This window comes from Balaenoptera borealis, assembly GCF_965194805.1.
Source record: "Balaenoptera borealis genome assembly, chromosome: 5".
In the NCBI taxonomy this organism is placed as follows: Eukaryota; Metazoa; Chordata; class Mammalia; order Artiodactyla; family Balaenopteridae; genus Balaenoptera; species Balaenoptera borealis.
In genome coordinates, this window is record NC_138862.1 from 91,582,553 (window position 1) to 91,603,788 (window position 21,236).

The 21,236-nt window shown below is 37.0% G+C and overlaps 1 protein-coding gene across 4 annotated transcripts in view; it reads right to left on the reverse strand.

Moving 5' to 3' along the window:
* NAALADL2 (N-acetylated alpha-linked acidic dipeptidase like 2) overlaps window positions 1–21,236 on the reverse strand; it is a 1,512,458-nt gene that overhangs the window by 643,206 nt on the left and 848,016 nt on the right. For all 4 annotated transcript variants that reach the window (XM_082393971.1, XM_082393970.1, XM_082393972.1 and 1 more), the window contains one exon: window positions 14,928–15,047. In XM_082393971.1, the coding sequence (XP_082250097.1) occupies window positions 14,928–15,047 (120 nt within the window). The remainder of the gene's footprint in view (window positions 1–14,927; window positions 15,048–21,236) is intronic.

Here is a 21,236-nt window from a genome sequence, read left to right on the forward strand (position 1 = left end):
CCAATATTAATTTTTTTCAATGATGTTTCTTTCCAGAAGTAATTTAACTCTGTCTTCACATATTTTATAACAACAACAAATTAGTAAAATCCAAGTTGCTGCCCAGGACTCGTTACCAATGTGTTCCAGAGCAAAGTAATAATTAATCTACTTTTATCATAAGAAAATGAATGAGAAAAAACAGCAAAAAAGAACTTAGTGCCGTATAGTGATTAATAATTAGACATCAAGTGGGTTCTTTTAAAACCTTGTTAATGTAGAGCCAAGGGTTTATCTATTTTTTAATTAAAAAAATTGTTAACACCCATGACCTCTATGAAATATCAACGAAGAAGTGAAAGGAACTATGCAAAATCTCCACATCAGTTTTAGGATATTCTAAATTCAAACTGTAAGAAAATGTTGAACTAAAGTTTCAACATCATAATCATTCCTGCAATAATCTAAACCATTTACTGAAGTACTGAGCCTTTACTTAAACAAACAAGGCTGGGATTATACTATTTAGCAAATGATAAGGTCTTAGATTTTTGATCACATAGGATGGTGACCATTAAGAAAAATGGAATTCAAGCAGAAAATGTAATATTTAATAAAATTTTTAATGTGATTAAATAAAATATTAGCTTTCTTTTAATGAGTGCTTAGTATGTTCTTGGCATTGTGTTGTGTACTTACATGTATTTTTTAAATTAATTTTTACAACAGCCTTATGATGTAGGCAATTTCATGATGTTCTTGGAAACATACATGATACCTCAACTTTCAAAATAGTTTAAAATTTGTATTAGATGTTTATATAACTACTATAAATGTAATATAGTTTTAATTCCTAAGACAATATTATTTTCTTAATATTACATAATTCTATCACCTCACAAAAAAGTCTATGCATTAATACTGAAGAATGTAAAAATCAAAAGCATCTACCATCCTTTTAGGTCACTGTTTATATTCATCCTTAATAATCAAGTTATATTTATTTTTAACATTCATTTCTCCACTTACTTATACCTGCCTTATTCCACAAAAATCATTAGAGGCAGCTTTAGATTTTTTATTTAAGATTCAAAGTATGCTACGTAGTATCAGCATAATCCTTACTGTTAAATAATGCAAAAGTGCAATCTTAAGAGACCATATTTCTATAATAGATTCATCTAGTATTGATATTATTACATGCAGTTCAGTTTTGGAATTTTGAGAGAGCTGTCATTCCCCATTATTAAACTCATATCGTTTCTCTTTAGAACCTTATTCAGATTTTAAGGCCTTACTAATAGTAACTAATATTTATTAAGAATTATGCATGCATTTTAAGATTTAATGCTCACACAAGCTTGTGAGTTGGGATTACTTTTATCGCCATTTTGAGATTAAAAAAACAAAGAAACTTTAAAACTTCAGAGGGGTTACATAATATCCCAAGGTCACATAAACATCAAGCTTAAACTTGAGCCTGTCTCTACCATCTTTGCATACTGCCATGCTGTACTTCACTACTGAAAATAAATCACCTGTTGAATACAGAACAAATACAACACATTGGAAAGACTGGGAAACCCATCCACAGCAGGAAAAAATGAAAAGCGTCAACCAGACAGAGGGAGAGAAGGAAAAGTTAAAATGTGAAAGGATAGCTCAGAACTACCACAAAGCCAGATGTTATTATCATAGAGACATCTATGCTGGTGTGTCCAAATAATTCCTCAAAAATTAAAATATGTGTGAAACTTACTCTTTTGGATTTTAGAGTAATATATAATGTATAAAAAAGATTTCTGAAATGTAATTTTAGGGCATGAACTAGGGGAGAATTAAGTGCTGTTTTCTTTCTTTCCTTCTATCCTTCCTTCCCTCCTCCCTTTCTGTCTGACTTCTTTCTTGATTTCTTGCTTTTCTTAGTTTATATTATAATATTTAAGACAAACAAAATGCTTAGCACCTTTTCTTATACTACCAAACTTTCATGAATGCATGGGGATGATTTACGCTTAACATACTACAATAAGATAATGCAAAAATCAAGGCCTCTAATGAATGATGTAACTAGTTATGATTTCCCAATATTCAAATGGTCAGTCAATAAAAGTAATTATATTATCATGAAGGTAAAATACAGGCATGACTTCTTAATTATGGGAATCATTCACAACAGACTGAAGATTTGTAGACATACCTTAATTTGGTTTTAAGCCATGAAAAATACTTTAATTTTAGGTATACGATCGGAAGTATTCAGGATTAGTTATCCTCGTTCTAAATGCACTTTCTTAAAGTCTGACTGCTAAATGGCAGAATAACACTCAGTCTAAAGTTTTTCTATTATAACTTATGATTGAAGTTGTATTTCAACAAAAATTACCTTTTGTAGATATGGTAATATTTGGTTTAAAACATTTAGAAAAATAACTAAAGACAGTCAGTGGAAAATGGAAAACATTCTGATTAAAAAAAAATAATAGCAGATTTGGCTTTTAAATACATTAAACCATTTTTTTCTGATTTTGTGTTCTAGTCCTGACCATGTTTTCTGTGAGCAGTGTAGCAGCTCTGGACTCGTACAATTACAAAATACGGAGCACTGGTCTTTTGTAATTACTTCTGACAACAGGGTAGGAAGTGCCTCATTAAATCAGCCAGTGAACAAGCATACCCTTTCTAAGTATCAAGATAGTGTTCACTTCTTTTGGTTCATAAAATGCCTTCCAAAAGTGTCTTAAAAAAGAAGCAACTTTGCCTCCACATACAAAACTATACCCCCCAAATCATGCAATGACACTGAATTAAATGTTTTTTTTTCATCTGAAATATTCACAGACTATCATGTAAATAGATCTGCTAGCTTCATCAATACCAGGGAAAATGATAATGCATCAAAAGTTTCAATAAGGAAGGAGTCTTTCTCTTCTTTCTTACTTTCCCAGCATGTCACATGACACATAAGTCTGTACCAATGTGCACATACATACACCACACACACACACCATGAATATCTTATATTCAAAAAATACTGAGTTCCTTTTTTATGCACATTGTTATACTATTGTACTGGTACCACATTCTTTTTTAACATCTTTGTAGGAGTATAATTGCTTTACAGTGTTGTGTTAGTTTCAGCTGTATAACAAAGTGAATCAACTATATGTATATATATATATCCCCGTATCTCCTACCTCTTGCGTCTCCCTCACACTCTCCCTATCCCACCCCTCTAGGTGGTCACAAAGCACCAAGCTGATCTCCCTGTGCTATGCTGCTGCTTCCCATTAGCTAACTATTTTACATTTGATAGTGTATATATGTCAATGCTACTCTCTCACTTCGTCCCAGAATAACCTTCCCCCTCCCGGTGTCCTCAAGACCATTCTCTACGTCTGCGTCTTTACTCCTTTCCTGACCCTAGGTTCTTCAGAACTAATTTTTTTTTTAGATTACATATACTTGTGTTAGCATATGGTATTTGTTTTTCTCTTTCTGACTTACTTCACTCTGTATGACAGATTCTACATCCATGCACATCACTACAAATAACACAATTTCATTTCTTTTTATGGCTGAGCAATATTCCATCGTATACATGTGCCACATCTTCTTTAATCATTCATCAGTCGATGGACACTTAGGTTGCTTCCATGTCCTGGCTATTGTAAATACTGCTGCAATGAACATTGTGGTACATGACTTTTTTTGAATTATAGTTTTCTCAGGATATATGCTCAGTGTGGGATTGCTGGGTCATATGGTACTTCTATTGTTAGTTTTGTAAGGAACCTCCATAATGCTCTCCAGAGTGGCTGTATCAATTTACATTCCTACCAACAGTGCAAGAGGGTTCCCTTTTCTCCACACCCTCTCCAGCATTTATTGTTTGTAGATTTTTTGATGATGGCCATTCTGACCGGTGTGAGGTGCTACCTCACTGTGGTTTTGATTTGCCTTTCTCTAATGATTAGTGATGTTGAGCATTCTTTCATGTGTTTGTTGGAAATCTGTATATATTCTTTGGAGAAATGTCTGTTTAGGTCTTGTGCCCATTTTTCTATAGGGTTGTTTGTTTTTCTGATGCTGCATGAGCTGCTTGTATATTTTGGAGGTTAATCCTTTGTCAGTTGTTTCATTTGCAAATATTTCCTCCCAATCTGAGGGTTGTCTTTTCGTCTTGTTTATGGTTTCCTTTGCAGTGCGACAGCTTTTAAGTTTCATTAGGTCTCATTTGTTTATTTTTGTTTTTATTTCCATTTCTGTAGGAGGTGGGTCAAAAAGAATCTTGTTGTGATTTATGTCATAGAGTGTTCTGCCTATGTTTTCCTCTAAGAGTTTTACAGTCCCGGGCCTTGCATTTAGGTCTTTAATCCATTTTGAGTTTATTTTTGTGTATGGTGTTAGGGAGTGTTCTAATTTCATGCTTTTACATGTAGCTGTCCAGTTTCCCAGCACCACTTATTGAAGAGACTGTCTTTTCTCCATTGTATACTCTTGCCTCCTTTGTCAAAGATAAGGTGAACATACGTGTGTGGGTTTATCTCTGGACTTTCTATCCTGTTACATTGATCTATATTTCTGTTTTTGTGCCAGTACCATACTATCTTGATTACTGTAGCTTTGTGGTATAGTCTGAAGTCAGGGAGCCTGATTCCTCCAGCTCCATTTTTCTTTCTCAAGATTGCTTTGGCAATTTGGGGTCTTTTGTGTTTCCATACATATTGTGAAAATTTTTGTTCGACTTCCGTGAAAAATGCCATTGGTAGTTTGATAGGGATTGCATCGAATCTGTACATTGCTTTGGGTAGTATAGTCATTTTCACAATGTTGATTCTTCCAATCCAGGAACAGGGTATATCTCTCCATCTGTCTGTATCATCTTTAATTTCTTTCATCAGTGTCTTATAGTTTTCTGCATACAGGTCTTTTGTCTCCTTAGATAGGTTTATTCCTAGGTATTTTATTCTTTTCCTTAACATGGTAAATGGGAGTATTTCCTTAACTTCTCTTTCAGATCTTTCATCATTAGTGTATAGGAATACAAGAGATTTCTGTGCATTAATTTTTATCTTGCTACTTTACCAAACTCATTCATTAGCTCTAGTAGTTTTCTGGTAGCATCTTTAAGATTCTCTATGTATAGTATCATGTCATCTGCAAACAGTGACAGTTTTACTGCTTCTTTCCTATTTGGATTCCTTTTATTTTTATTTCTTCTCTGATTGCTGTGGCTAAAACTTCCAAAACTATGTTGAATAATAGTGGTGAGAGTGGGCAACCTTGTCTTGTTCCTGATCTTAGTGGAAATGGTTTCAGTTTTTCACCATTGAGAACGATGTTGGCTGTGGGTTTGTCATATATGGTCTCTATTATGTTGAGGTACGTTCCCTCTATGCCTACTTTCTGGAGGGTTTTTATCATAAATGGTGTTGAATTTTGTCAAAAGCTTTTTCTGCATCTATTGAGATGATCATATGGTTTTCCTTCTTCAACTTGTTAATATGGCGTTTCACATTGATTGAATTGCATATATTGAAGAATCCTTGCATTCTTGGGATAAACCCCACTTGATCATGGTGTATGATCCTTTTAATGTGTTGTTGGATTCCCTTTGCTAGTATTTTGTTGAGGATTTTTGCATCTTTGTTCATCAGAAATACTGGCCTGCAGTTTTCTTTTGTTTTTGACATGTTTGCCTGGTTTTGGTATCAGGATGATGGTGACCTCGTAGAATGAGTTTGGGAGTGTTCTTCCCCCTGCTATATTTTGGAAGAGTTTGAGAAGGATAGATGTTAGCTCTTCTCTGAATGTTTGATAGAATTCACCTGTGAAGCCAACTGGCTGTGGGCTTTTGTTTGTTGGAAGATTTTTAATCACACTTTCAATTTCAGTGCTTGTGATTGGTGTGTTTACATTTTCTATTTCTCCCTGGTTCAGTCTCAGAAGGTTGTGCTTTCCTAAGAATTGATCCATTTCTTCCAGGTTGTCCATTTTATTGGCATAGAGTTGCTTGTAGTAATCTCATGATCCTTTACATTTCTGCAGTATCAGTTGTTACTTCTCCCTTTTCATTACTAATTCTGTTGATTTAAATTTTCTCCCTTTTTTTCTTGATGAGTCTGGCTAATGGTTTATCAATTTTGTTTATCTTCTCAAGGAACCAGCTTTTAGTTTTGTTGATCTTTGCTATCGTTTCCTTCAGTTCTTTTTCATTTATTTCTGATCTGATCTTTATGATTTCGTTCCTTCTGCTAACTTTGGGGTTATTTTGTTCTTCTCTCTCTAATTGCTTCAGGTGTAAAGTTAGGTTGTTTATTTGAGAGTTTTCTTGTTTCTTGAGGTAGGATTGTATTGCTATAAACTTCCCTCTTAGAACTGCTTTGGTACATCCCATAGGTTTTGGGTGGTCGTTTTTTCATTGTCATTTGTTTCTAGGTATTTTTTGATTTCCTCTTTGATTTCTTCAGTGATCTATTGGTTATTTAGTAGCCTATTGTTTTGCCTCCATGTGTTTGTATTTTTTACAGTTTTTTTCCTCTAATTGCTATCTAGTCTCATAGCATTGTGGTTGGAAAAGATACTTGATATGATTTCAAGTTTGTTAAATTTACCAAGGCTTGATTTGTGATGCAAGATATGATCTATCCTGGAGAATGTTCCATGAGCACTTGAGAAGAAAGTGTATTCTGTTGTTTTTGGATGGAATGCCCATAAATATCAATTAAGTCCATCTTGTTTAATGTGTCACTTAAAGCTTGTGTTTCCTTGTTTATTTTCACTTTGATTGATCTGTCCATTGGTGAAAGTGGTGTGTTAAAGTCCCCTACTATTATTGCATTTCTGTCTATTTCCCCTTTTATGGCTGTTAGCATTTGCCTTATGTATTGAGGTGCTCCTATGTTGGGTGCAGAAATATTTACAATTGCTATATCTTCTTCTTGGATTGATCCCTTGATCATTATGTAGTGTCCTTCTTTGTTTCCTGTAATAGTCTTTATTTTAAATTCTATTCTGTCTAATATGAGAATTGCTCCTCCAGCTTTCTTTTGATTTCCATTTGCATGGAATATCTTTTTCCATCTGCTCACTTTCAGTCTGTGTGTGTCCCTAGGTCTGAAGTGGGTCTCTTGTAGACAGCGTATATATGGGTCTTGTTTTTGTATCCATTCAGCCAGTCTGTCTTTTGGTGGGAGCATTTAAACCACTTACATTTAAGGTAGTTATCAGTATGTATGTTCCTATTACCATTTTCTTAATTGTTTTGGGTTTGTTATTGTAGGTCTTTTCCTTGTCTTGTGTTTCCTGCCTAGAGAAGTTCCTTTAGCATTTGTTGTAAAGCTGGTTTGGTGGTGCTAAATTCTCTTAGCTTTTGCTTTTCTGTAAAGGTTTTAATTTCTCTGTCGAATCTGAATGAGATCCTTGCTGGGTAGAGTAATCTTGGTTGTTGGTTTTTCCCTTTCATCACTTTACATATGTCCTGCCACTCCCTTCTGCTTTGCAGAGTTTCTCTGAATTTTCAGCTGTTAACCTTATGGGGATTCCCTTGTATGTTATTTGTTGTGTTTCCCTTGCTGCTTTTAAAATTTTTTCTTTGTATTTAATTTTTGATAGTTTGATTAATATGTATCTTGGCATGTTTCTCCTTGGATTTATCCTGTTTGGGACTCTCTGTGCATCCTGCACTTGGGTGGCTATTTCCTTTCCCATGTTAGGGAAGTTTTCAACTATAATCTCTTCAAATATTTTCTCGGTGTCTTTATTTTTCTCTTCTTCTTCTGGGACCCCTATAATTCGAATGTCAGTGTGTTTAATGTTGTCCGTGAAATCTCGGAGAATGTCCTCAATTCTTTTCATTCTTTTTTCTTTATTCTGATCTGTGGTAGTTATTTCCACTTTTTAATCTTCCAGGTCACTTATCTGTTCTTCTGCCTCAGTTATTCTGCTATTGATTCCTTCCAGAGAATTTTCAATTTCATTTATTGTGGTGTTCATTATTGTTTGTTTGCTCTTTACTTCTTCTAGGTCCTTGTTAAAAGTTTCTTGTATTTTCTCTATTCTATTTCCAAGATTTTGGATCATCTTTACTATCATTACTCTGTATTCTTTTTCAGGTAGACTGCCTATTTCCTCTTCATTTGTTTGGTCAGGTGGATTTTTACCTTCCTCCTTCATCTGCTGCGTATTTCTGTGTTTTCTCATTTTGCTTAACTTACTGTGTGGGGTCTCCTTTTTTGCAGGCTGCAGGTTTGTAGTTCCCATTGTTTTTGGTGTTTGCCCCAGTGGGTAAGGTTGTTTAGTGGGTTGTGGAGGCTTCCCGGTGGAGGGGACTGGTGTCTTTGTTCTGGTGGATGAGGCTGGATCATGTCTTTCTGGTGGGCAGGACCATGTTCAGTGCTGTGTTTTGGGGTGTCTGTGAGTTTGTTATGATTTTAGTCAGCCTGTCTACTAGTGGGTGGGTTTGTGTTCCTGTCTTGCTAAGTGTTTTGCATGGGGTGTCCAGCACTGTAGCTTGCTGGTTGTTGAGTGGAGCTGGGTCTTAGCGTTGAGATGGAGATCTCTGGGAGAGCTCTCGCCAATTTCTATTATGTGGGGTTGGGATGTCTCTAGTGGTCCAATGTCCTGAACTTGTCTCTCCTACCTCAGAGGCTCAGGCCTGGCACCTGGCCAGAGCACCAAGACCCTGTTAGCCACACGGCTCAGAATAAAAGGGAGAAAAAAAAGAAAGAAAAATAAATAAATAAATAAAATAAAACAAAGTTATTAAAATACAAAATTAAAGAAAATTATTAAAATAAAAAATACAATATGTAATTTAAAAAATTTTTAAAAAAGAGCAAGCAAACCAATAAATAAATCCACCAATGATAACAAGCGCTAAAAACTATACTGAGATAAACATAAAAATCAGAAACTAGTCAGCTGCATACAGAAAACACCAAGTCTACATTTGCTCCCAAAGTCCACCACCTCAATTTTGGGATAGTTCGTTGTCAATTCAGGTATTCCACAGATGCAGCGTACTTCAAGTTGATTGTGGGGATTTAATCTGCTGTTTCTGAGGCTGCTGGGAGAGATTTCCCTTTCTCTTCTTTGTTTGCACAGCTCCTGGGGTTCAGCTTTGGATTTGGCCCCACCTCTGCATGTAGGTAGCCCTCTGGCATGTGTTCTTCGCCCAGACAGGAGGGAGTTAAAGGAGTGGCTGATTAGGGGGCTCTGGCTCACTCAGGCCGGTGGGAGGGAGGGGTACAGAATGCGGGGCCAGCCTGCGGTGACAGAGGCCAGTGTGACTTTGCAACAGCTTGAGGCATGCTGTGTGTTCTTCCGGGGAAATTGTCCATGGATCACGGAACCCTGGAAGTGGCAGGCTGCACAGGCTCCCAGGCAGGGAGGTGTGGATAGTGACCTGTGCTTTCACACGGGATTCTTGGTGGCTGCAGCAGCAGCCTTAGTGTTTCATTCCCGTCTCTCATGTCCACACTAATAACAACGGCTCACGCCTATCTCTGAAGCTCGTTTAGGTGGTGCTCTGAATCTCCTCTCCTCCCGCACCTCGAAACAATGGTCTCTTGCCTCTTAGGCAGTTCCAGTCTTTTTCCCGGACTCTCTCCCCGTTAGCTGTGGTGCACTATCCCCCTTCAGGCTGTGTTCACGCCACCAACCCCAGTCCTCTCCCTGGGGTCTGACCTCCGAAACCCGAACCTCAGCTCCCAGCCCCCGCCCGCCCCGGTGGGTGAGCAGATAAGCCTCCCGGGCTGGTGAGTGTTGGTTGGCACCAATCCTCTGTGCGGGAATCTCTCTCTTTGCCCTCTGCACCCCTGTTGCTGCACTCTCCTCTGTGGCTCTGAACCTTCCCCCCCGTCCACCCCCCGTCTCTGCCAGTGAAGTGGCTTCCTAGTGTGTGGAAACTTTTTCTCCTTCACAGCTCCCTCCCAGAGGTGCAGGTCCCATCTTTATTCTTTTGTCTGTTTTTTCTTTTTTCTTTTGCCCTACCCAGGTACATGGAGAGTTTCTTGCCTTTGGGGAATTGTGAGGTCTTCTGCCAGCCTTCAGTAGGTTTTCTGAAGGAGTTGTTCCACATGTAGATGTATTTTTGATGTATTTGTGGGAAGGAAGGTGATCTCCATGCCTTACTCCTCCACCATCTTGAAGGTTCTCATATCACATATTTTTGATGCTAATTATTAGCTGAATACATCATATGTTAATTTGGGGAAATGAAAATTAAATTTTAGATCTACCATCTTAAGCTTCTACCACATGTAGTAGAGTAATGCTGCTCTCTCTTAACTGAAATTAAAAAAAAATAATTCTTTTGAATGCAGTTATCATAAGGATTAAATAATTGTCATCAGAAAAAAAAGGAGAGTGGAGCAAATGAAACAGAGTGTAGTTCAGCAAATATGAAAAGCATGTCAATGCCTTATGTGAGGTAAGGTTTCAAAATATAGTATTTCTCAGCATTTACTTTACCTAAACTAGAGAATTTCTTACTGATCTTCCTATTGCCCACTTGTTGAGTACTGATTGATAAATCACCAAATATAGAGATTTCCTCACTAAACCCCCAACTCAGTGTTTTAAATTTACTTGTTTTGTAGATGAAATTGGGTTTGAAATTCAAATAGTATGAAGTTTACTTTTTTCCTAATCTGTTGGAAACAATCTACTGAATATTTGAAAATATCAATACATAACAATTGTTTTCTACCTCTCATTTCCCTCCAGGCTCTTCCAAATGACTTCGTGTTTAAGCATGCTTTATGGACTTGAGTGGTAGTTGGTTAAGTCATACACTGGCCAAACAATGAAAAATTGGTATTAAAATACAAATCTTATCTGATGAATAGATAGAAAACTGTTTCATTTGTAGGAAGCTACAAAATCAATTGGATTACCAAATCATTAAAATTGTGGTTACAGGGATAAAAAGATATATAAGAAAATGCAAAAAACAGCTAATATTTGCTAGTATCTTACTATCTAGCTGTGAGTACTAGGAATGTACTGTATGTTACTTCATTTATGAAAAATTCTTAACAGCATTTATTAATTTTCATGTGTAACTTTACCATGCACAAAAGGCATAAGATATTTATTCATTTGTAATTTTACTATATGCAAATTTGTCTCTTACAAGACTTGGGGCTTATATGTGGTGTGGACCCAGATAATGCCCCATCTTCCACATTTCAGTGGGATTTACTCAATTTCTAGCTGCCATGGCGTACACAGTAATTTTTTTTTTATTACTGCTTTTTGTGAAAATGACTCTAAAAGAAAGCCAAATGCTTTTATTGCCTTTCATAAAATAAATTTCGTACTAGAGAGCTATTTAGCAATTTGGGAATTTGCAAGGGTTTTTGGATCTGCTTTATTATGTCTCAGATTGTCACTGAGACAAATCTAAGTAAATCCAACATGACAGATAAAAGACTATTTTGTCTTAAAGCTTAAGGAATGAAAGCACTCTCCTATAAAATAAACTGCTATAAATACAAAGCTCATAGAAACCTAAAGCCTTTCCTCTAAGGTTTAAGCTTAAGGAAACTAGCACAAGCTAGGTCTGAAGGACTTGGCCCTTTCCTGCAACAAAGTGTGGACATCAAGGCTTAGAGCTAGAAGCCATCTGCCTTTTACAGCTCCTGCTACAAATGTGGGGATTACTTCATCAATCCCTTCCTAGTGACTAAATTAACACATACATACCATTTATGATAAAACTAATGAGATCTCCTCCTTCTTGACTGCAGATTATTTTTCTACTCTCTTTAGGAGGTAATATCACAATTTTGCTTCCCCTTTGCCCTCTTTATCTCAGATGCAGAGATTCCCTCCCAGATTCATTTTTTAAACTATGATTTAGTTACTACTGCACAGTTAAAATACGATTAACTTTTCTCTACTCATTCAGCCCCATGTTCCCAGTCCAGATGCTCATTTGGAATCATGAGTAACAGTTGTAATTCACATAGAAGTCAATTGGTCCTCTGCCTTTTTTTCAACCCAGCTGTATTATTCTATGACCTCATTTTCCAATTTCAGCCTCAGAATATATTTGATGGACAGGTGAAGCAAGTTCAGCTATAATCATGCTATATAACCTTGTCTACACCATGCTTTCTTTTTTCTTTACAATGTGAATATATATTAACAGATATGGAATCAGTGATTCCATAATCTCTGGGACAATCTACAGAAAACAGAGATGCCTAGAATAGAATCTAAAAGGTTAAAGAAAGAGTGCTTTCTCTTCTCTGGCTAGAAGATAATGCCAAGTTTGTGGCAAGGCTCTGTCTAAAGGGGAATTCTGCACAGACCTCTTTGTTAAATCTCTTCATAGGCCTGTAAGGAAGATGATCAGGGAAAATATACCAGGGTTTTAATAACTGTGTCCTACTCTAGATAAACCACTATTTCAGTACTTTGTGGACCTTGCCAAATGGTTTCATAATGTAAATATTCTCTGGAGCAGTCAAATAAAAAGAAACTGGCTATGTTTTAACCCATTATCTACTGGTAGGGATTTTGAGTATTTGGCCTATAAACACTGTTAGAAAAAAATTTAAATGCCTTATCTTAACATGAATTTTTAGACTTTTTTTCCTTACAAAATATATACAAAATCATTAGGAATTTAGAAAATATAAAGAAATAGAAATCCATAATCCCATCAACCCAATTTAGATAATTGGCCCCTACCACAAACAACATTTTAGTCATCTGTATCACTCTTAGGTTGAACAAGCAGGATTCATATAATGTACTCAAAGCAGTGTTATAGTAGTTCCCTGTTATCCATAGTTTCAGTTTTAGAGGTTTCAGATGCTCGTGGTCAAGTGCAGTCCAAAGTACACTGAATGGAAAATTGCAAAAATATTATTCCTAAGTTTTAAATTATGGGCTGTTCTGAGTAGCCTGATGACATCTCAGGCTGTCCCACTCCATCCAGCCAAGATGTGAATCGTCCCTTTGCCCAGCACATCCATGATGTATATCCTACCCTGCCCATTAGTCACTAAGCAGCCCTCTAAATTATCAGAATGACGTTGGTGGTATCACACATAATTTTTATTATAGTATATTGTTATATGCTCTATTTTATTATTAGTTATAGTTGTTCATCTCTTACTATGCCTAATTATAAATTAAACACTATCATAAGTATATATGTATAGGAAAAAGCATAGTATATGTAGGGTTTGGTATTAACTGTGGTTTCAGGCATCCACTGGGAGTCTTGGAACTTACCCTCCATGGGTAAGTGGGTCTGTTGTGCTTTGTTTCCCACTTCCCTTTTAAAACATCTGGAAAAGAACATTCTTCCCCAAACAACTAGAGGAAGAGTTCTTCTGATTATTGGTAATAAAATGTCCTCTAAGCAATTTGAATCACTTGTCTTAAGTAAGTAATTAGAATGCCTAGTCTCATATCATGATCAAATCTGTACCCTTGATTTAAAATGTCATCATTTTGCCCCTCTACCAGACTGGGGCTGTTTTTGGGGAAAGAGTATACTCTATCTTATTTCCTTCCTCATGCACTTGTGATACTTATCTATAAATTGAAGATAATAATCTGTACCTCAACACTATGGTTATTGTAAAGATTAATGTGAAAATACATAAAAAACACTTAGAAAAATATTTAACCCATATTTCTAACAATGTTATTTTTAGAAGTAACAATAAATGTAATCATTATTATATAATTCTTATAAATGTCCTCTTTATAATTTATTTGTTTGACTTATGAGGATTTTCACATATCATTAAATATTCTTTACATTGTAATTGTTGTATAGTATTCAGCTGTACAAATGTAGCACAATTTTCAGTGCTAAACTGGATGTATATATCATTTCAAATATTTTCTCACATCATTGGTAATCATTGTGTTCATCATCTCTGATTTTTTTCCCCTTTAGAATATACTGTTGAAATGGAATTATTGGGTCAAAATGATTATTTTAAGGCCTTTAATACATACTGACAAATTATCCTACAAAAAATTAGTATCAGTGTGTATTATATTTTCAAGACTATCTTAAAATTCTGGCCTATTATCTACTATCAGACATTGATTTAAGTATAAGAGCATCCTTGGAAAATAAAAAATAGGCACAGAATGTTCTCTTGGGTCCTTACAGAGTGTGCCAACAGATTTCTGGATACATTTTTTGCTCCTGGGAATTAGCTAATCTCATAAAGGTTTGAATGAGGAGAAATCCAATACATCTTCAGAACCAGAGCATTCCAGGGACATAACTACAGAACTACACTGATCATTCTTTTTTAATAGAAAAAGAAAATGAAGTAAGAATAAGCAGCAGTGACTCTCTATTGTGGTGGCTCATTATGAGATACTTAGATTGAACTGCTTTAATTATGTAAATGCATCTGGTGGATGAGTGTTAATAAACTTCTCTTTAAATAAAATAAATCAAAATTCTGCTTTTCCTTAGTATATTATATTTTAATTAAATTTCTGAGCACAGTCAGTAACTCTGAAGTTACACAGTTGACAAAAATTAATCACTAAGGAGTGTAAATCAGTGAGATACTAGTCTAACATAAAGCAGATGGTAATTAGATAACAGATTAGAAGTTTCGCAGATGTCGCGAGGACACTGTGGTTCTCATTTTTAGCATTCCAGATAGGTATTATGAAGGAAATGCCAATTTTTTGAAGGTCCCACAAACTCACAATATCTTAAAGGTCTTAATATAAAATTATCCATTTTGGAAAAGTTATCTTCCTGCGATACCCTATGCCTCTCTGTCTTTCCACTCTGTTGCTCTCCCTCTCTCTCTCTCTCTCTCTCACACACACACACACACACACACACACACACTCCCTCTCTCTCTTCATGTTCTCAGATGCACATGTAACCCCAACTGAACAAAATATTCACCCTACCACCAAATAACAGCCATTGGACCAACCTTATAAAGTAGTGGCAGTTTTCCTAATTTCAGGAGTGCAATCTGATTTGTGACATTTTTCATTTTTTTAATCCTATTTAAATCATCTGCATTTCCATAACTCACATCAATGACTTCAGCCTGAAAGAGAAGACAAAGAAAAATAAAGCCCTGTCAGAAGCATTATAGCAAGTTGCCCATTTAATAACAAAATCATTCATAGTAATTCAAAATGTTCAAGGAGAACTAATCGCTCTCTTACCCTGTCCCAATCATGACCTTTCTATTTCTATCAGGGTACAACAATTCTCCTTTGAGAAGTCACTTGAGAAAAAGATTTAGAGTCATTTTTGCTTTGCAGTCTCTTCTAAACATATTACAAACCCAGTTTATGTCTCTAACAGACCCAGTTTGGTATATTATTACATTCATGTTTCTGGAATTTGAATCATTTTACAAGATGCTGCAAAATTAATTTCCTTAAGGTTCAACAACAATCATACTACTCTTAGATGTGAAAACAACTCAAAGATTCTCTACTGTTATCCAAATTAAGTACAAAGTTCACAATGCACAGCTGTTCAGGATGTGCACATATCCAGCTGTGAATGACAGCCCCCTGGGTTATGCAGGATACAACCTATACAACCACCTATACCACTGTGACATTCAAGACTTTAGAATATGACACCAAACAACTATTTCTGTCACATATCCCACTACTCCCCTAGAGTTATATTTCATATCAATATTTCTCATTTTTAAAAGTCTCATTTTATTAATGTAAAAATTGTATGCCTTCTTGGAAATTTTACTGGGAATCCTATGATTTGGTGACGCCCATCCCACACTTTGAAAAGTACTGCCCTGAGGGTTCCATCCAGCATACTCCTACAGCCAAGAGGATTCCTTTTGGCTTTACTTTCTGGAATTTCTATTATTAAAATAATAGCTGTTATGCTTTCCAGTCATAAAATTATAATACTAAATGTGCTGCTTCAGGAGGGAGGACCTTCAATATGGCGGAGGAGTAAGACGTGGAGATCACCTTCCTCCCCACAAATACATCAAAAATACATCTACATGTGGAACAACTCCTACAGGACACCTACTGAATGCTGGCAGAAGACCTCAGACTTCCCCAAAGGCAAGAAACTCCCCACATATCTGGGTAGGGCAAAAGAAAAAAGGAAAAACAGAGACAAAAGAACAGGGATGGGACCCGCACCAGTGGGAGGGAGCTGTGAAGGAGGAAAGGTTTCCACACACTAGAAGCCCCTTCACTGGCGGGGAGAGGGGGTGGGCAGGGTGGGGAATCCTTGGAGCCGCAGAAGAGAGTGCAGCAACAGGGGTGCAGACAGCAAAGCAGAGAGATTCCTCCATAGAGGATTGGTGCCGACCAGTACTCACCAGCCTGAGAGGCTTGTCTGCTCACTTGCCAGGGCAGGTGGGGGCTGGGAGCTGAGGCTTGGGCTTTGGAGGTCAGACCCCAGGGAAAGGACTGGGGTTGGCTGCGTGAACACAGCCTGAAAGGGGCTAGTGCACCACAGCTGGCCGGGAGGGAGTCTGGGAAAAAGTCTGGAATGGCCAAAGAGGCAAGAGACCATTGTTATGGGGTGCACGAGGAGAGGAGATTCAGAGCACCACCTAAACGAGCTTCTGAGACAGGCGTGAGCTGCGGCTATCAGCACAGACACCAGAGACAGGCATGAAACGCTAAGGCTGCTGCTGCTGCCACCAAGCAGCCTGTGTGCGAGCACAGGTCACTCTCCACACCGCCCCTCCTGGGAGCCTGTGAAGCCCACCACTGCCAGGGTCCCGTGATCCTGGGACAACTTCCTCAGGAGAACACATGGTATGCCTCAGACTGATACAACGTCACGCCGGCCTCTGCCTCTGCAGGCTTGCTCCACATGCTGTATCCGTCCTTCCCCCCAGACTGAGTGAGCCAGAGCCCCCGAATCAGCTGCTACTTTAACCACATCCTGTCTGAGAAAAGAACAGAGGCCCTCAAGCGACCTACACACAGAGGTGGGGCCAAATCCAAAGCTGAACCCCAGGAGCTGTGCAAACAAAGAAGAGAAAGGGAAATTTCTCCATGCAGCCTCAGGGGCAGTGGATAAAATCCCCACAATCAATTTGATGTACCCTGCATCTGTGGAATACCTGAATGGACAACGAATCATCTAAAAATTGAGGTGGTGGACTTTGGGAGCAACTGTAGACTTGGGGTTTGCTGTATGAAACTGACAAGTTTCTGATTTTTATGTTTATCCTAGTTTAGTTTTTAGCACTTGTTGTCATTGGTGGATTTGTTTATTGGTTTGGTGGCTCTCTTCTTATTTTTTCTTTTTTTTATTACTTTTTAAATTTTTTATATTAATACTTTTAAAAAATATTTTATTTTGATAACTTTATTCATTTCATTTTATTTTTTTCTACCGTTTTTTTTCTCCTTTTTCTTCTGAGCCATGTGGCTGACAGGGTCTTGGTGCTCCGGCCAGTTGTCAGGCCTGAGGCTTTGAGGTAGGAGAGCCGAGTTCAGGAGACTGGACCACCAGAGACCTCCCAGCCCCATGTAATAACAATCAGCAAGAGGTCCACCAGAGATCTCCAACTCAGTGCTAAGACCCAGCTCCACTCAACAACCACCAAGCTCCAGTGCTGGACAACTCACGCCAAACAACTAGCAACACAGGAACACAACCCCACCCATTAGCAGAGAGGCTGACTAAAATCATAATAAACTCACAGATACCACAAAACACACCACTGAACATGGTCCTGCCCACCAGAAAGACAAGATCCAGCAACATCCACCAGAACAAAGGCACAAGGCCCCTCCACCAGGAAGCCGACACAACCCACTGAACAACCTTAGCCACTGGGGGCAGACACCAAAAACAATGGGAACTACAAACCTGCAGCCTAAGAAAAAGGAGACCCCATACAGTAAGTTAAGCAAAATGAGAAAACAGAGAAATACACAGCAGATGAATGAGCAAGGTAAAAACCCACCTGACCAAATAAATGAAGAGGAAATAGGCAGTCTACCTGAAAAAGAATTCAGAGTAATGATAGTAAAGATGATCCCAAATCTTGAAACTAGAATGGAGAAAATACAAAAAACGTTTAACAAGGACCTAGAAGAACTAGAGAGCAAACAAACAATGATGAACAGCACAATAAATGAAATTGAAAATTCTCTAGAAGGAATCAATAGCAGAATAACTGAGGCAGTAACACAGTAATAGAAGGGGACTTTAACACCCCACTTTCACCAATGGACAGATCAACCAAAATGAAAATAAATAAGGAAACACAAGCTTTAAGTGACACATTAAACAAGATGGACTTAATTGATATTTATAGGACATTCCATCCAAAAACAACAGAATACACTTTCTCCTCAAGTGCTTATGGAGCATTCTCCAGGATAGATCATATCCTGGGTCACAAATCAAACCCTGGTAAATTTAACAAACTTGAAATCGTATCAAGTATCTTTTCTGACCACAACGCTATGAGACTAGATATCAATTACAGGAAAAAACTGTAAAAAATACAAACACGTGGAGGCGAAACAATAGGCTACTCAATAACCAAGAGATAACTGAAGAAATCAAAGAGGAAATCAAAAATACCTCCAAACAAATGACAATGAAAACATGACGACCCAAAACCTATGGGATGTAGCAAAACAGTTCTAAGAGGGAAGTTTATAGCATTAAAATCCTACCTCAAGAAACAAGAAAACTCTCAAATAAACAACCTAACCTTACACCTAAAGCAATTAGAGAAAGAAGAACAACAAAAAAAAAAAACCCAAAGTTAGCAGAAGGAAAGAAATCATAAAGATCAGATTAGAAATAAATGAAAAAGAACTGAAGGAAACTATAGCAAAGATCAACAAAACTAAAAGCTGGTTCTTTCAGAAGATAAACAAAATTGATAAACCATTAGCCAGACTCATCAAGAAAAAAAAGGGAGAAGACTCAAATCAACAGAATTAGAAATGAAAAAGGAGAAGTAACAACTGACACTGCAGAAATGAAAAGGATCATAAGAAATTACTTCAAGCAACTCTATGCCAATAAAGTGGACAACCTGGAAGAAATGAACAAATTCTTAGAAAAGCACAACCTTCCAAGACTGAACCAGGAAGAAATAGAAAATATAAACGACAATCACAAGCACTGAAATTGAAAGTGTGATTAAATATCTTCCAACAAATAAAAGCCGGGGACCAGGTGGCTTCACAGGTGAATTCTATCAAATATTTAGAGAAGAGCTAACACCTATCCTTCTCAAACTCTTCCAAAATATACCAGAGGAAGGAACACTCCCAAATTCATTCTACAAGGTCACCATTACCCTGATACCATAACCAGGCAAAGATATCAAAAAAAAGAAAACTACAGGCCAATATTTCTGATGAACAAAGATGCAAAAATCCTCAACAAAATACTAGCAAACAGAATCCAAAAACATATTAAAAGGATCATGCACCATGATCAAGTGGGGTTTATCCCAGGAATGCAAGGATTCCTCAATATACGCAAATCAATCAATGTGAAACGCCATATTAACAAATTGAAGGAGGAAAACCATATGATCATCTCAATACATGCAGAAAAAGCTTTTGACAAAATTCAACATCATTTATGATAAAAAACTCTCCAGAAAGTAGGCATAGAGGGAACATTCCTCAACATAAAAGAGACCGTATATGACAAACCCACAGCCAACATCGTTCTCAGTGGTGAAAAACTGAAACCATTTCCACTAAGATAAGGAAGTCAAGGTTGCCCACTCTCACCACTATTATTCAACATAGTTTTGGAAGTTTTAGCCACAGCAATCAGAGAAGAGAAAGAAATAAAAGGAATCCAAATTGGAAAAGAAGAAGTCAAGCTGTCAATTTTTGCAGATGACATGATACTATACATAGAGAATCTTAAAGATGCTACCAGAAAACTACTAGATCTAATCAATGAATTGGGTAAAGTAGCAGGATAAAAATTAATGCACAGAAATCTCTTGTATTCCTATACACTAATGATGAAAGATCTGAAAGAGAAGTTAAGGAAATACTCCCATTTACCATGGCAACAAAAAGAATAAAATACCTAGGAATAAACCTATCTAAGGAGACAAAAGACCTGTATGGAGAAAACTATAAGACACCAATAAAAGAAATTAAAGATGATACAAACAGATGGAGAGATATACCCTGTTCCTGGATTGGAAGAATCAACATTGTGAAAATGACTATACTACCCAAGGCAATCTACAGATTCAGTGCAATCCCTATCAAACTACCAATGGCATTTTTCACAGAACTAGAACAAAAAATGTCACAATTTGTTTGGAAACACAAAAGACCCCGAATAGCCAAAGCAATCTTGAGAAAGAAAATCGGAGCTGGAAGAATCAGGCTCCCTGACTTCAGACTATACTACAAAGCTACAGTAATCAAGATAGTATGTTAGTGGCACAAAAACAGAAATAGACATCAATGGAACAGGATATAGAGCCCAAAGAGAAACCCAGGCTCATATGGTCACCTTATCTTTGACAAAGGAGGCAAAGATATACAATGGAGAAAAGACAGTCTCTTCAATAAGTGGTGTTGGGAAACTGGAAAGCTACATGTAAAAGAATGAAATTAGAACACTCCCTAACACCATACACAAAGTAAACTCAAAATGGATTAAAGACCGTAATTTAAGGCCAGACACTATAAAACTCTTAGAGGAAAACATAAGCAGAACACTCTATGACATACATCACAGAAAGATCCTTTTTGACCCAACTCCTAGAGAAATGGAAATAAAAACAAAAATAAACAAATGGGACCTAATGAAACTTAATAGATGTTGCACAGCAAAGGAAACCATAAACAAGACGAAAAGACAACCTTCAGAATGGGAGAAAATATTTGCCAACAAAACAACTGACAAAGGATTAATCTCCAAAATATACAAACAGCTCATGCAGCTCAATATCAAAAAAACAAACAATGCAATCCAAAAATGGGCAGAAGACCTAAACAGACATTTCTCCAAAGAAGATATACAGATTGCCAACAAGCACATGAAAGGATGCTCAACATCACTAATCACTAGAGAATTGCAAATCAAAACTACAATGAGGTATCACCTCACACCAGTCAGAATGGGCATCCTCAAAAAATCTACAAACAATAAATGCTAGAAAGGGTGTGGAGAAAAGGGAACCCTCCTACACTGTTAGTGGGAATGGAAATTGATACCGCCACTATGGAGAACATTATGGAGGTTCCTTATGAAACTAACAATAGAAGTACCA